Source organism: Pongo abelii, chromosome 8, assembly GCF_028885655.2.
Source record: "Pongo abelii isolate AG06213 chromosome 8, NHGRI_mPonAbe1-v2.0_pri, whole genome shotgun sequence".
Taxonomy (NCBI): domain Eukaryota; kingdom Metazoa; phylum Chordata; class Mammalia; order Primates; family Hominidae; genus Pongo; species Pongo abelii.
In genome coordinates, this window is record NC_071993.2 from 28647417 (window position 1) to 28665547 (window position 18131).

General features: G+C 38.8%; 1 protein-coding gene across 9 annotated transcripts in view; it reads right to left on the reverse strand.

Moving 5' to 3' along the window:
- Positions 1-18131, reverse strand: part of MPP7 (MAGUK p55 scaffold protein 7) — a 258770-nt gene that overhangs the window by 8588 nt on the left and 232051 nt on the right. For 5 of the 9 annotated variants that reach the window (XM_054522122.1, XM_054522123.1, XM_054522121.1 and 2 more), the window contains 2 exons: positions 16007-16093; positions 9935-10015 (listed from right to left, as the gene is read on the reverse strand). In XM_054522122.1, coding sequence (XP_054378097.1) covers positions 9935-10015; positions 16007-16093 — 168 coding nt within the window. The remainder of the gene's footprint in view (positions 1-9934; positions 10016-16006; positions 16094-18131) is intronic. The other 4 variants (XM_024254266.2, XM_054522125.1, XM_054522126.2 and 1 more) reach the window with 1 other exon arrangement.

Below are 18131 nucleotides of genomic sequence, written 5' to 3' on the forward strand. Positions count from 1 at the left end.
AGTATTTAAAAAGCAAATTAGCTAATAAAATATACTAAGCTGTTATAAATCCAGATTTTCCACTGTTATTAAAATTATATTGATTTGAAGATGGGTTAAGAAGTTAATTGCATTGTATGTCTCTGCTATTATTCGCTATTTTGAAGGCTCTCTAACCTGATACAAGTTTAAATAGCACTTGTATCAGGTGCTATTTAAACTCCTGAGGAAAAGAAACCTTTTTTTTTTTGCAAATAATGTGCTTATTATCTTTATTGATCTTTATTCATTAAAGCCAATCTATTAACCACTAAGTTGTTAGGTAAACTCTGAAATTGTTTGACTCTCTTCTTCTCATGGGACATAGTGGGTATGCCATCAAGGTTTTGTTTTACCAGCCAAATGAAGCCAAATACTTCTGTGTGCTACTCATTCCTCCTTTGCAAAGTTATAAATATCATCATCTTAGAATACTACTGAACTTCTAACCTTTCAGTAATCTTGCCTAATTATTTATTAATGAATTAAAATGGAGCAGAAAATATAGGATTCATTAAAACGACAACAAGAACATAGCCCAAGGCACTCCAGTGCTGACATGGCAAATGTAAACCCACTACAGGCCATCCTTCCTGCAGATCCCAACTAAAAACTACGGATGTCAAGAAACTACCTGAACACTTTGAAAACAAGTAAAGCAGGTAGACTGTAAAGGGGAGTCAAACTGCATGGGGAGGAGTTTAACTTTATTTTCCTCTTAGCTTTGCCCCAATGGTGGGAATCCTTCACAGAGCAGCATGGTAGAATCTGCAGCTAAATGCCAATAGAAGCCCTAACGTTCTGGTGCAAAGAACTTGGGACGAGGGGTAGAAAAAGTCCTTGTGGGTTGAAAAGTGTGGAGGAAATCCAGGAGAGAAGAAAGCTGGAGAAGAAAATACTTCAATTCTGTGTGTGGGTTGAAAAGTGTGGAGGGAATCCAGGAGAGAAGAAAGCTGGAGAAGAAAACACTTCAATTATGTGTATGAGTCAACAATAGTCTAAGAATCCTCTCTGTGCTACATACATGTAGTTCAAACTCAAACCAGCATGGCAAAGGCCTTATGAACTGAGAGTGGAATGTACAGATTTCAGCCTAATCCCTGAATAAGAGTATCACAAAACGTATCTAAGCCAACGAAGAAAAGGCTTAAAGAACTGAGCTGAGATCTGAGCCATGCACACAAGTCTTAGACTAATCCTTGCACCCTAACAGACCCAAATCAATACAACAAAGGTAAGTGAGATAAAAGAAGCTGGCAGCTAAAATAAAAACACCAACATTCTCCAGAATATGGTAACAAGACCTAGTGTTAATACAACATTATATTCACAATGTCCAAAATGCAATCTGAAATTATTCAACATGAAAGAACCAAAAAAAAAAAAACAACAATTTTCAAGGGGAAAGATAACAGATGGCAACCCTGAATGACCTGGAAGTTAGATTAGACAAAGTCTTTCAAACAGGTACCATAACTAAGCTTGAAAAGGTAAGGGAAAATATACTTGAATTGAACAAAAATATAAAATTCTTAGCAGAGGAACAGAAACTATAAAGGAAAAAACAAATAGAAATTGTAGAACTGAAAAATAAAAATATCCAATAGAAACAAATCACTAGATGGGCCCAATAACAGAATGACAGAAAAAAAAGCCAGTGAACTTGAAGACAGAGCAACAAAATTATATAATCTAAACAACAACAACAACAAGATTTTAAAAATGTAGACAGAACTCCAGGGACCTATGAGAAAACATATATGTCATAGGAGTACTAGAAGGAGAGGAAAAAAGAGATTGGAGCAGAAAAATATGTTTGAAGAAATAAAGGCCCCAAACTTCTATAATTTGGTGAAATACATAAACTTACCAATTTCAGCAGCTCAGCAAATCCCAAACAGGATACACTCAGAAGGGAAAAATTATGCCTAGACACATTATAATCAAACTATTAAAAGCCAAAGATAAATAAAAAATCTCAAAGCAGCTAGGAAAAAACACAGAACACATAAGTGAATAATGATTTAAACTGTTACAGATTTCTTATTATAAATCATAAAAATAAGAAATCAATGAAATAATATCTTTAAAGCACTAAAGGAAAATACTTAATCAAAATGTGTTTCAAGAATAAAGGCAAAATAAAGACCTTCTCAGAAGAAGAGAAACTAATAGAATTCACAGCCAACTGTTCTAAAAGAAATATTCAAGGAAGTTTTTTAGGCTGAAGAGAAATGATAAGAAGGAAACTTCTATATTCAGGAATGAGGAAAGAACAAATAATTGTATAAATGTAAAAGTCTACTTTTTTCCTCTTAAGTTCACTAAGATATATATGACTATTTTAAAGAAAAGTTATAATATTGTCTGATAGTTTTCAATGTATGCAAATGTAATACATTTGACACCTAAAACAAAAAGATTAGGCTGGGGGAAAGGGTCTTAAATGGCTGCCAGGTTTCTGTATTTTATGTGAAATGACACCAAGTTAAACTGCAAGCAGGTCATGAATGGTTAGATATGCATACTTTAATATTCAGAGCAACCAGTAAAAAACTAATCCAGAGATACCACCAGAGAGTCAATAGGTAGATTAAAATGGAAATTAAAAAACACTAAAATAATCCAAAAGAAGACAGAAAAATACAATAAAATACAGAAGAGACAAACAGAAAACAAATAATAAAATAGTAGCTTAAATTCAATCATTTCCATAATTTAGTAAATACACACACACACACACACACACACACACACCCCCCAAAGGTTGGCTTAACATTAGAAAAGCAGTAGAATTCACAACATTAAGAGAATAATGGCAGACAAAACAATCATCTCAACGTATGCAGAAAAAGCATTTTTTAAAAACTTCGACACCATTCACAACAGTCTCAGCAAACTAGGAGTAACAGGAATGTCCTTAAATTGATAAAGCCAACGTTATATTAATGGTAAAAGATGGAGCTGTTTTCCCCTGAGATCAGGAGCAAGGCAAGTTTGCTAAGTAACAACACGAAAAATAACTCGAAATGGGTCAAGACTTAAATGTAAAACCTAAAACTGTAAAACTTCCAGAAGAAAACAGGAGAATGTCTTTGCAACCTTGAGATAGCAAAGAACTTTTACATAGAACAGAAAACATAAAAGAAAGAATGATAAATTAGATTTCATCAAAATTAAACACTTTTGCTTTTTACAAGACACCATTAAAAAAAAATGAAAAGGTCAACCACAGACCGGAAGAAAATATGTGTAACACATTTATCAGATGAAGGACATGTATCCAACAGTATGTAAAGAACTCTCAAAACTCAGTAACGAGACAAATAGTCCACTTTTAAAAAATGGGCCAGGCACGGTGCCTCACACCTGTAATCCCACACTTTGGGAGGCTGAGGCAGGTGGATCACTTGAGGCCGGGAGCTCGAAACCAGCCTGGCCAATATGGTGAAACCCCACCTCTACTATAAATATAAAAATTAGCCAGGCATGGTTGCACACACACCTGTAATCCCAGCTACTTGGGAGGCTGAGGTGGGATAATCACTTGAACCCAGGAGGTGGAGGTTGGAGTGAGCCAAGATCACACCACTGCACTTCAGCCTGGGTGACAGAGCAAGACTCTGTCTCCAAAAAAAAAAAAAAAAGTCAAAAGATTTGAACACACACTTTACCAAAGAAGATCGGGGGTCCTCAATCCCCAGGCCACACCAGTCTGCGGCCTGTTAGGAACCAGGCCACACAGAAGGTGAGCGACGGGCAGGCAAAGGAGCATTACCACCTGAGCTCCTCCTCCTGTCAGATCAGCAGCGGCATTAGGAGCAGGAACCGAAATTGTGGACTGCACGTGTGAGAGATCTAGATTAGGTACTCCTTATGAGAATCTAATGCCTGATGATCTGAGGTGGAACAGTTTCATCCTGACACCATCCCCTCCTGCCCTGTCTGTGGAAAAATTGTCTTCCGTGATTTTGTGAAACTGGTCCCTGATGCCAAAAAGTTTGGGGACTGCTGCATAAAATTATGCTAGTCATTAGTTAATGCAAACTGCAGTATGAGATACCACTACGTACTTACTACATTGACAAAAATTTAGAAGACTGACTACACCAAGTGTTGGCAAGGATGTGAAGCACCTGGAGCTCACATACGCTACTAGAGGTCTGTAAGATGGTATAACCACTTTGGACATCAGTTTAGTAGTTTCTCAAAAAATTAAACTATATGGCCTCACCATCCCACTCCTACTTATTTGGCCAAGAGAAACAAAAACATATTTGTCAAAAGACTTGTACAAAAACCTTGTAATAACTTTATTTATAATAGCCAAAAATGGGGGTAGAGGAAGAAACCCCTAAATACTCATCAACGGGTGCATGGATAGACAAATTGTAGTATTTCTATACAATGGAATGCTATTCAGCATGAAAAGGGATGAAAAAGAATGAATTATTGATGTAGGAAACAACATGGGTGAATCTTACATTCATTATGCTGAGTGGGAAAAGTCTGGCAAAGAAAAAAGTGGATGCATACTGTATAATCCTATTTAGATAACATACTAAATCATTCCAAATAATCTATTGTGACAGAATGCAGATGAGTGGTTGCCTGGGAACAGGGTGGAAGGCTGGATTACCAAGGGCACAAGGAAATTTTTTGAGATGGAAACATTCATTATGTTGACTGTGCTGATGTTTTCACATGTGTACGCAGATGCTAAAACTGATGTAATTGTACATTTTAAATATGTGAAGTTTATTCAAATTACATCTTGATGTTACAAAAAAGAATCTGAGAAGTAGGGGAAATGTAACTTAATAGAAAAAGTAATGAATTTATAAAAGCCAACTAATTTAAGTTATATCCCAAAGTTTAATTCCCTTTTATTTAGTTAGCAAGAATATTTTAATACAATGCTCAGATCTCTTGAAACAGTTTTTCATACCTGTTCTGCAGGTATGAAAGGTAGTGCTAGTCTTTAAAATGAAATGTCACACTCTTTACAGGAACAGCATGAAGTACTGGTGCACTGTATTCTAAACTGGTACATTGTATTCTATCATAAAGACTAAAGTTTTGCAGCAGAAAAATACCCTACTGAGTGTATATAACACAATTAATATCCAAGAACATGAGATATATTAAAATTAGTATAATGCCCTGCTTTGGAGTTTAGGCTTAATATTCATTCATTCATTAATCAGTTGTGTTGTTGCTATTTGCTAGTGTTCCTTCAGCAAATAGTAAGCCTAAGTAAAAAGTATTGTTGAAAATCAAATTGAGAATTTTCTGTGCATTGATTTCTTTCTTACAGAGAAAAGATTGTCTTTAATTATGAAGGCAGGACACTTTGGTTGAAAATCTGCAACACATGGTTGAAAGATCACTTCCCTGACACACGGCATCCCACAGCAGGGTTAAAATATTTTTAGAACCACATCAAGGGGTAATTGAACAAGACATTTATTACATTGCCACATGCATTTAAAAGGTAATGCGTCTACAACCAAATTGTTTGCTTATCATAATCAACCTGAATTACCTAGGTCTGATGTTATTTTACTGACAAAGAATGTCAGTGCCTAATTGTAATGAGTTCCACAGGAACCTCATGAACTCATTCACAACAAGGAATACTGAATAAGAGATCTGAAATTCTTATGAGAAGGAGATTCCAAGGGAAAGATGTGCATATTACCCACAAGGCAGGCACGACTCCATCACAGCTCACTGAGTACCCACTGTGTATACCAGTTAAGGCAAAATAGAAAACAAAATAGGAGCACTCTTCCCACTTCCCCAAAATATCCCAAAATAGCTGTCCTGGGAAGATAGGGAAAAAAAATTTAACTGGTACCCTAGTTATAACGCCTTTTTTTTTTTAAAGAAAATTCAAGTGAAGTATCGTATGGACAAAGAAGTTGTCTAGAATATGGATGCTTTAAAACTTACAAAAACACAAAAACTGCAATATATATCTTTCTGAGAACCACAGAAAGTGATTAACAGATGTGGTTGACTAAGAATGCCCAAATTCTAGACTACACAGATTTTGGAATCCATCAAGTATTTGATGTCTACCATAATACTTTTTGTTACCTATTTTATTTTAATTTAATGTACAAGAGACCCTTTTGACTGGCTGTATTAATAGTCATTCAGATTTATTGATGATAACCTATATAGCCTTAAAACAATGTTTATGTTGCTTTTCAAGGAGCAAATTTCCCACAGGCTGGGCATGTTGGCTCACACCTGTAATCTCAGCACTTTGGGGGGCTGAGGCAGGAGGATCACCTGAGGCCAGGAGTTTGAGATTAGTCTGGGCAACATAGTGAGACTTCATCTCTACAATCAATCAATCAATAAGAAACTTCTCACAGAGGAGCAAAAGACAGAAAGCAAGGGTTTCAGCCACAACTCTCTTGAAAAGCAACTTTGAATGTTTAATATTATTACATGGATAATTTTTAAACATTTCATATAGCTCATTCAGCCATTTTAGCTCAGTACCTGATTTAGCATCCATTTAAATAATGTTTTTAAATTAAAGTAATTACAAATTCACAAGTAGTTACAAAAATAGTACATAGAGGTCCCATGTAAAATCACTCAGCTTCCTCTTGAAATATTTACATAACTATAGCACTTTAGGAAAACCAGAAAATCAGCAAACTACAGTTAAACTATTATTTCTTTTTAACATTTAAAGCCTGAGTATGATACAATAACTGAGATATACACATAAAAGTGTATATATCTTCCTTACTTTTCACAGGTTTAACACCCCCATGTAGCCAGCACTCTAACAAGAAGCAGAAAATTGCTAGCACTCCAGAATCACCTCTTGAGTTCCTGTTCTAACCCAAATCCTTGAGATTTCTAACAGCACACATGAATGTTGCCTTTATTGCAATTATAAAAATGAAATCACACTGCCTCATTCATTCTCTTGTGTCTGCCTCCTTTTGTTCAACACATTTGCGGGATTCATTCTTATTGTTGCATGTAGTTGCAGATTGTTCATTCTCATTGCTTTACAGCATTCCATTGTATGCATATACTATACTTTACTTCTCCATTTTACTTATTCATTCAAATGATAAGCATTTGAGTAGTTTTCAGTTCTGAGCTCTTACGAATAATGACTAAGAATAGCTCAGTACGTGTCTTTTGGTGAACGTACTTATGCATTTCCATCGGGTGTGCAGTAGGAGCGGTGCTGGGTCAAGGGTATGTGTTTGCTCAGCTTTAGTGGATACTGCTACTTAGTTTTCCAAAATGATTGTGTTAATTTACATTCCCACCAGCAGTGTGCAGGAGTTCCTTTGCTCCATAACTTTTTCTGGTGGATATGTAAGACATGCTTTCAAAAAGAGAATTACAGAAATAAACATCAAAAAATACTGGTGGTATAAGCAAAGCAATCATTTTTCTCCAATATTCAAGACTCTGCCCAAAATATTTCACAAAGCAAAACTATCTGAAATTCTAAAATTACTCTTAAAATATATTCTTCTTTAATTAATTAAATCACCCTGGTTTGATGCAGTATTTTCCAAACATCCTATAAATACAGATACTTGGGCATATCTTTTTATAGAACTCCATGAGATTCTTATCATCAGGCAAGCCAGTGAAACATTACTATATGAAGATATTTTGACATCAACATCTGTCTAGAAGTAAATCAGAATGAAAAATAACTACTTTGGGGATTTCTTTGGAGAGTCCCAGTCCCACAACCTCTCTGTAATATTGTCAACTTCTATAACAACTTCAGAGGCAAACATTTAAACAGCTGGGTAAATTGAGGCTAAAGTGTGTTTGCTCCCCTAGGTCTTTCCATAATATCACATCTCTGATAGGGAGTTACGTGGGATAGATTGGCTTATGGATATTTCTCATCTTCAAAAGAAGTCAGTTTTGACTACTTACTAGAGTACAACAAAGATAGTCTGTAGTTTTAAAGGACTGCTAGTGCTAATATAGGAGGAAGAACATGAGAACTGGTATCAAAAAAAAACCTGGTTTCGAATCCAAGTGCACCTATCATCTATGGAACTCAAGTCAGCATATCCTTTCTATCCCTATCTCCTTCTCTGTGAAATAGAGATAATATCAACCATCTTATACTTGACTGGGAAGGCTACAAAAATTAAGACAATCAAAGGAGATGAATACACAGTAGGAAGTTTAAAAATTTGTTTTTTTTTTCTTTGTAATCTGTTTTTGCATCTTCTAGGTCTCTTCTATAATTGCTCACCTGTAAGCTTAAAAGTTATTTTGTAAAATTTTCTAACAACTTATATATTGCAATTCAGCTTTTGTAAGAGAGGTGAATAATTACAGGCAAAAAAACTGTCTAGTTCCACATTTTCATTAACTTTCATCTCTGTTGGTAGAAAGCAGCAGTCCTATAACTTGTGACTGAAAATGATTACAAACAATAATTTGGAAAAATGTAGTAAAAAGAAGGAACTGGAGGTCACAGAAAACTATAATTTTAAAATAAAGTTGAACTCTTCCAAAACTAGAGAACATCGATGGCTAAGGGCAATATACAAGTAAATTTTTTAAAACAGTACTAAAACCTCTTGAAAAAGCCAACATTTCAATTTAGCCTTTTAGACAGCTTTCTAATATCAACATATTAAGTAGTCAAATGGCCTTTATTCTGCAGATAAAAATGTTTCAAGCATCACATTTTATTTGTAAGAATGCCTATGAAAACCACTTTTATAAAAATAAATCTAATTCTGTGTACTGAAAAGAAGCTTACCATATTTAAACTATATAGCCACGAAAAGCCCATTTAACACCATCTGCCAATTACTACATATAAAAAGTAATTAAGAACGGTTTATATTATAATAAGTCTCCTTCAGCTCTCTGTGATTTGATTCTTCTAATCTTAAAGCTGGTGAAAAACTCTGGAAAACATTAGCACTTATTTTAGGAAACAGAATTGTTAGACATTTATTTAGAAGAAAATTTGTAAGTAATAATTTGATGTCATATGTGTACTAAAATTCACCATAAAAACCTAAGAGTAGGGAAGCTGTGATTAACAAATATTCTGCCAAAAATCTGTGTAATTTAGGGCAAATCCTTTAACCACTTTTGCCTTGGTTTCCTCCTCTGCAACATGGCAATAATGTCACTATATACTTCTTGGGGCAGCTGGGAGGTCTAGATGAGTGAGTGCTCAGAACAGTGCTTGATACCATATGTGCTTGGTAAGTACTAAGCAATTATTATTAATGAGTACAAAAAGAAAATAGTCACAAAGAATGAAGAAGATCTATTTGATAGCACAACAGGGTCACTATAGTCAATAACAACTTAATTGTATATTTTAAAACAATGAGTGTAATTGGATTGTTTGTAACTTAAAGGATAAATGCTTGAGGGAATGGATACCGCATTCTCCATGACGTGCTTATTTCAGCATTTCATGCCTGTATCAAAATACCTCAGCCAGGTGTGGTGGTTCATGCCTGTAATCCCAGCACTTTGGGAGGCCGAGGCAGGTGCATCACGAGGTCAAGAGATCAAGACCATCCTGGCCAACGTAGTGAAACCCTGTCTCTACTAAAAGTACAAAAAATAAGCTGGGTGTGGTGGCACGTGCCTGTACTCCCAGCTACTTGGGAGGCTGTGGCAGGAGAATCGCTTGAACCCAAGAGGCAGAGGTTGCAGTGAGCTGAGATTGCGCCACTGCACTCCAGCCTGGCAACAGAGTGAGACTCCGTCTCAAAAAAAAAAAAAACTCACGTACCCCATAAATATATATACCTACCATGTACCCAAAAAATTTTAAAAACAAGTTAAAAATTTTTGTAAATAATTAAAAAAAATTTAAAATTATTACAAATGTAGTCATAGGAACACTGAATAGCACAGAACTCACGGGGCACTGTCACGCCATAGTGCTGGGTGTCACTGATCAGCAGCTTTCGTTTCAGTTCATTCAGCCCTACTCCCACAGGACCTGAAAAACAGGGTAACAGAAATTCATTATCGGACAAAACACCACATAAACATTTCTGTAACTGACATGAGTCTCTAAGACAGACTGAAAACATGGATCCAGCTTTGCATCCTAAGAGATTATTTTCTGTTAACTTGAACTTAAGAAAATGCTAGATTTCTTTTGTTGCTTTTTTACTTTTTCAATTGAAATCCTCACCTTTTCCTCAAAAAGGATAGAAAGATTTATGTTTAAATGAGACATATTCTAGAGTATTTAGGCTGGGTGCAGTGGCTCATGCCTGTAATCCCAGCACTTTGGGAGGCCGAGGTGGGCAGATCACGAGGTCAGGAGATCGAGACCATCCTGGCTAACACGGTGAAACCCCATCTCTACTAAAAATACAAAAAAAATTAGCAAGGCGTGGTGGCGGGTGCCTGTAGTCCCAGCTACTCGGGCGGCTGAGGCAGGAGAATGGCGTGAACCCGGGAGGCGGAGCTTGCAGTGAGCCAAGATGGCCCCACTGCACTCCAGCCTGGGCGACAGAGTGAGACTCCCTCTCAAAACAAAAACAAACAAAAAAAAAGAGTATTTAAGTATTACCAAATAATAAGCCACCCACAAGAGCCTAAAAAAATGTCTGCCTAAGAAAATTCAATTGCATAATGCAGATAGTGAAAATGTCAATTTTAAATGTTTTTAAGTGTTAATAAAACAAAACCTTTCACCCTGACTTTATTTGGGATGCAAATTCAGTTATGCATTTTACGTCTGCTAAACAATCAGCCACATTTACATGTGCTAAGACCTTTTCCTGCACTATAGACTTCCTTAAGCATTTGAAAACTTGCATAGACCTTACACACTTTACTCAATCAATGTATACACACTGGACACCTATAAAGAGCAAGGCATACAGTAGACTCTGTGGACAACAAAAGATGACAAATTGACTTTGATCTTAAAGAAAGTCACTGGTTAATCATGAGGCTGGGGCCAGAAAAACAAAACACAAAGAGCAGTTTCAAATATGAGTCTGAAATAAAAAGTTAGACAGGCTAAGTCCCCCCTTTCCAGCATTGCTTTCCACCTAAAAGCTTCTCACAATGCTGCCATCAGGGTCCATTTAAGGATGGTGTGGTTCAGCGGGTGACAAAAGCTACAGGACCACACTGCTGTCAGGTAGAGTCACGTCTCTTCCCATCTGCTATGCCCTCACCTGGTGATACTGGAAGGGAAAGCCAGGGGCGTAATTAGATTTCATTTTAATTCTAAAAGTGTGCCTGTTCCCTCTCCTTCTTGGGTAGAATGAATGAGAACTGAGAACGCGTGCACAGTGCCTAGCACAGTGTCCAGGTACTTGACTGTTCACTGCCTTGCCTATGTCTTCTTCCACCCTGAGGAGGTCACAGGTGGCTTTGAAAGAATAAGGTTTTACACCATACAATGGAGAACATGCAGGTGTAAAGAGAAGTAGGGTCGGCATCCCAGGTGGAGGAAAAAGGATGAGCAAAGACGAAGAGGGGGAAGTTGGGGACTGCGCTGTTCTTGCTCTAATGCCATTTCTAGGTCCCTGACCCTTGTATAAAAACACCTGTCCCCAGGTGGTCATTCACTACCAACTTCAACCTTTCTCCACACTGCTGGCCAGTATCAATTCTCTGGCAACTTTCCCTTTTCTGTAAGACAGCAACTCTCAATTCTCCCTCTTATAATAAATATGCCATAATACCCCATTTATATCCTGAAATGGAATTAATTGCTAATATAACTTATCAACATAATTCTCCCTTCCAAATTAATACATTGATCTAACTAAAAATAATATATGAAAGGAGAAAAAATAATTTATAATAAAGCAATATGTATTTCAATATGTAAATTCTTGGCATGACTAGAGCAGAAAACCTAACCAAGTCAGATGTTTGCCCCTACTTAATAATAAATAAGTTTGGATTTAAAAGATCAGGAGCTATTCTGCACAAGAAAGAACAGGAAAACAAAAGCCCAGTGGTACACGTAAACCCAGGAATAAGACCTAGCATTTGGAAAGAAACCACAGATCAGACTTCCTTGAATATGATAAGGAAAGAAGGAAACAACTAAGGATAGCATGTCAAGGCTATCAAAGTGAAGAAAACAATACAAATGACCTGAGCTTACCCAAGAGTAGTACATGGGGTCTGGCACGGTGGCTCACACATATAATCCCAACACTTTGGGAGGCCGAGGTAGGTAGAGCACTTGAGGTCAGGAGTTTGAGACCAACCTGGCCAACATGGTAAAACCTTGTCTCTACTAAAAATACAAAAATTAGCCAGGCATGGTGGCAGGCACCTGTAGTCCCAGCTACTCGGGAGGCTGAGGCAGCAGAATTGCTTGAACCAGGGAGGCGGAGGTTGCAGTAAGCCAAGATTGCACCACTGCACTCCAGCTTGGGCGACAGAGCGAGACTCTGTCTCAAAAATAAAATAAAATAAAATAAAGAATAGTATGTGGGATGAGACAGTGCTTCAGTGCGCCAGACAGTTTGCTTTTCTAGAAACCCCACCACATGCTGCGTCATCTACTCAGTCCTTGAATGTCTAGCATAGCATGTTGAAGTCATGTGGGATGCAGTCAGATCTTTGTTCTATAGAAGGGTCAAGTCTACATCCCTCTACCCATCAGCCATTTTGACATCAAAAAAAGTTCCCTAACAATGTCCATAACGCCCCCCAGTGGGCAGTCCTGCCCCTGTGGAAACCACTCTCTATGACTAGCACCTGACCCTTGTCATTCCCTGTACCCCAAATCCTGCCATCGTCTTGGGTGACATCAATATCCATGTAGAAATCACTTCCAAATGCAACCTCGGACTTCCTGATCTCTGGTGACCTCCCTCTCTACTTCACTTCAACCATGACATGGCACACCTGGCCTTTGCCATCGCTAGGAGCTGATTCACTATGAAAACATTAAACCCAAATTCCCCAGTATGGTATCATTCTCTGATCTTCTTGGATCACTCACTCAGTTATTCTTCCCACACCTATGGTCATATAAGGACATTTCACTTCTACGATTTTGTTAATGTCTTCATCTCTCTTACATTTGTCCTTTATCACACTTGCCAATGAAACCTCCCATCTAAGACCAACCCAACGGCCTCTCTCCATACCCACTGCTGAGCTACTGAGTGCAGAAAACCCATGCAGCCCCTGGACAGCAGTAACATCATGCATTCCTGGTCTCCATGCATAAACCAGGACCTTCGTGTGCTCCAGCAACCATTTTATGTTTTCCTTATCAGCTGGATTTCTTAGATCCCCATGATGGCAATTTCAATTTTTCTCCAGGCTCCTCGCTACCCACACCTGGGAGCCTCCTGGTCACTTCTCTCTTTTATATCCCTGGAAACAACCAACAAAGGCTGCCAATTTCACCTCCTAAACATTCTTCAGATCTATCAGATCTGATATTGCCACTGCTGCCACAATACCCATTTTGCCTCCTGTCCTGAAAAAGCCTTTCATCTGCCTTACATCTGCTGTCCTTCCACATTATCTAGCATCAACTGGCAGCCAGAAAGGTCTTTTCAGGAGTTATTCTGGTCCTGTTGCATCCGTGCTTGACATTCTTGGATATGTAGTTTCCAGTCGGTCTTCCAAAAAAGATTAAAATCTTTACATGGAGCTGAAAAAAGTGCCTCACACCTGTAATCCCAGCACTTTGGGAGGCCAAGGCAGGTGGATCATTTGATATCAGGAGTTCAAGACCGGCCTGGCCAACATGCCAAAACCCTGTCTCTATTAAAAATACGAAAATTAGCTGGGCATGGTGGTGGGTGCCTGTAGTCCCAGCTACTTGGGGGGCTGAGGCAAGAGAATCGCTTGAATCTGAGAGGCAGAGGTTGCAGTGGGCCAAGATTGCATCACTGCACTCCAGCCTCGTGACAGAGTGAGACTGCATCTCAAGGGAAAAAAAAAAAGGATTTTTTTTTTTACCTAGTCTACAAGGGTCTGTGTGATCTGAACCCTGCCCTGTCCGCCTGCAACTCTCTCCTTTAGTTGAAGCCGAGAGGAATCCTGATCTATCCTTCAGAGCTTGGCTCAAACAGCGCTTCGTCCAGAAAGCCACCCCTGATCCTGGAGGATCAGGGTTCCCACTTTCATGTTCCACAGCATCCTGTACATCTCCTTCATAATACTTAAAAATCATAATTAGACAACTAGCCAAAACACTGTTTAATGGCTGTATCACCCACCACATAGAGGCACCACGAGGGCAGGAGTATTATATTGTTTACCATCCCCACCAAATAAATCCTTAATAAACATCTGCTGAATGAACAAATAAAACATTTAGTGTTGTTATCACCACCTCATGCTCAGCAGAAGACCTCAACTACTTCAGAAAACATAGAGGCCAACACATGGAAATGTTTTCAAAGTCCTTCCTACAAAGTGATGCATCTAGATCCACCTAGAGCAACTTTTTTTTTTTTTTAACTTGCTTATTTTTATTTTTGAGACAGTCTCACTCTGCTTCCCAGGCTGGAGTACAATGGCGTGATCGTGGCTCACTGCAACTTCCGCTTCCTGGGTTCAAGCGATTCTCATGCCTCAGGCTCTCGAGTAGCTGGGATTACAGGTGTGCACCACCATACCTGGCTAATTTTTGTATTTTTAGTAGAGACAGGGTTTCACAACATTGGCCAGCTGGTCTCAAACTCCTGGCCTCAAGTGATCCACCCACCTTGGCTTCCCAAAGCGCTGGGATTACAGGCATGAACCACAATGCCCATTCTAAAGCAGCCTTTATCCTTCCTTCCAGCCATGTACTCTCACACCTTCTCTTAGAGATTGCTCTCCCTGAATCTTCACTTCTCTTGCTTCTAGCTCCTTTCTATCAGCACTTAAAACTGATAAAAGCTCTCTTACCTTAATACAACAAGAACAACAATAAAAGCTCCACATTTCCCTTAACTCTAAATTCTTCTCCAGCCCTTAATTCAACAGCCCTTCATGTCTCCACTTTCAGGGGCCATGGTGTCTTCCACTCTTTTGCTAATTCTTCAACTCTTTTACACACTGTCCTTTTATCACACATTAGTCTGTTCTCACACTGCTATAAAGAATACCTGAGACTGGGTTATTTATAAGGAAAGGAGGTTTAATTGGCCCACAGTTCCGCAGGCTGCATGTGAAGCATGATTCTATCCTCTGCTTGGCTTCTGAGGAGGCCTTAGGAAACTTACAGTCATGGCGGAAGGCGAAAGGGGAGTGAGGTGTCTCATACGGCGGGAGCAGGAGGAAGGGGTAGAGGGGAGTGCCACACACATTTAAACAAACAGATCTTGTGAGAACTCACTATCACGATACAGTACCAAGGGCAAAATCCGCCCCCATATCTAATCACTTCCCACCAGGCCGCACCTCCAACATTGGGGATTACATTTCAACATGAAATTTGGGTGGGGACACAGAGCCAAACCCTATCACGTGCCAAGGAAATATCCCATCTAAGATCAACCCATTGGCCCCCTCCATACCCACCCCTGAACCACAGAGTGCAGAAAACCCACACGGTAGTTCACTCTTCTCTCCACCATCCTGGTTTATGGCCCGGAAACTTCTCACCAGCACCTCCCACTTGTCTTATCCTGTGTCCACAGTCAAGCGTAAATTCTTTTACAGGTTTATATAGATTGCATGATGCAAGTTACTATAATCTCTCCTCTTACTTCTTGCCACTCCTTCCTTGCACTGTACGCTGCAGCTCCATGAAATTTCTCCTGCTTCCTGAAACGTGGCCACTTCTCCTCGTGTTGGGTCTTCATCACGTGCTACTTGCTCTTTTATGCACACTCCTGTCTCCTCACCTGACTAATTCTCGCTTGTTGTTTAAGATTCAGCTCAGATGCACCTTAAGGAAATATTCTCTGACACTTTACATTTGGGTTAGGTTCCTGAGTTCACGTGTTTCCTGTACTCCCACTTCCAAGGAATTATCACACTGCATTGTACTTGCCTGCTTCCTTGTCTTGATTGTCTAACAGACCATGAGTTCTGTGAAAACAGGAACGCCTTCTGCCTTGTTCAACAACGGCTTCCCTAGCTGGCAAATTGAAGGTCCTAGTTAGATTATTTATTTAAATTATACTCAATAATGATGCTATTATGCAGGTGAAACTTTGTTGAATGAACCAAAGGAGTGTGAGAGAAAGTTAAAAAGTATTTGCCCCTAGAACGTGTGGATATGAAGATTAGATAATGTGCTCAAGTTAACCAATAGAAGTTGCTGGAATTCACATTTGAACTTGGCTCTTTATCTTAAGATAAAAGGGGAGGTGATGGATTCACTCTAGGTACAGTGAGTTTACAGAAAGAAAATCTTGCTCCCAAAACAGACAAGAGCTGCCATGTAACAGAGAGGACAGGGCTAGGGTTCCATTGTGAATGTATTCACATCGAGGTAAAACCTGAGACTGCACTGACAGGTGAGACTTCTGAGGGAAAGGGCGAAAGACATAAGTGCTTATTGGTTGTCTATAATATGCCAGGCACCATGTAGGGGCTTACATATTTACCTACTTTAAAGGTTCAAAAAGTATTCAGAGTAAGTTCTAAAACTCACTTTTTCAAATAAATAGAGAAAACACAAGGAAAACAAGTGGTATCGCAATGAAGGTACCTTCTAAGTACAAATAACACAAACCCAATTATATATGCTCACACACACACACACACACACACACACACACAGAAGCAAACACAGCAAAACACTATTATAAAATGCAAATAGAGGCCAGGCCCGGTGGCTCATGCCTGTAATCCCAGTACTTTGGGAGGCAAAGACAGGCGGATCACCTGAGGTCAGGAGTTTGAGACCAGCCTGGTCAACACGGTAAAACCCCATCTCTACTAACAATACAAAAATTAGCTGGGCGTGGTGGCACACGCCTGTAATCCCAGCTATTTGGGAGGCTGAGGCAGGAGAATTGCTTGAACCTGGGAGGCAGAGGTTACACTGAGCTGAGATGGCGTCATTGCAATCTAGCCTGGGTGACAGAGTAAGACTCCGTCTGAAAAAAAAAAAATGCAAATAGAGTGTCCCAGCCTGCCTTGCCCCTCAAGACAACTAGAACTACAGGAAGGGATGTAAATTCACCATTTCCTTAGAAGGTCTCAGCTCCGGAGTGACTGCTAGAGTGTGAGATACTTTGCCAAGTGAGAGTCCAGCGTTTCCTTTCTTATTCTTAAAAATCTCTCCTAACTACAAAAAAACAAAAAAAAACAAAAAAAAACTAACTCTCTAGGGGAAAAAAAACTAGGTATATTTGAATTAGTGGGAAAAAACATGCCATCTCTAATGTGATATCCTTAAATTTTGACCATATTCGATTTTGGGCCTAGGTGATATGATAACTTTATAATCTAACCCTTACAAGCAAGCTCACTTCATTCCACACTTGTGAAGTATACACCCATGTAGGGTGCCAAGAACATTCAGAGGCAAATAGCTTTATTTGGAAAATTTTCCCTAAATTAGGTTATTCTAGGTCATCTGAATCTTCAAAGGTAGAAGTATCCTCCCAAGAAAGGTTAAAAATAGAGACATAATTTCAATCATTCTCACTGCAAAATTGTCCAGTGGGCCTACAAACATCATTTTCCCAGTCAGGCCCTTGGATCAATTCTGCCATCCCCACTGGAGAAGTTCTAGAGTCTCCCCTTGACTTTAAAAGACCACAGCTCAGATGCACCATCCTGTCCCATATCCTCTTTCTAGGGTTAGGCCTAAGTTGACAACATTTTTAGTTGTCTGGTTTGTATTTGGAATACAAATTCTATTTACATTCCAAACAATTTAGGGATGCAAACTGAGTTAAGTTTATTCATATGCCTCTGCAATAGGATAGCTTCATTTACCCCTTCGATAAAGAAATTTTTATCACAATTGGTGAAATACACTTACACGGACATATATAAGTAGATTACTCTGTAGTTCGTTTTCAGCTGAGCTTGCTAATGATAAAGTGAAGAAGAGAACAGAATCTAAACAGCCCATCTTTAAATCATAGACAATAGGCTGTGGCATAATTATGATGATGACATAGTGAGTTCTTTTTACATGACAGGCATATATGACATGG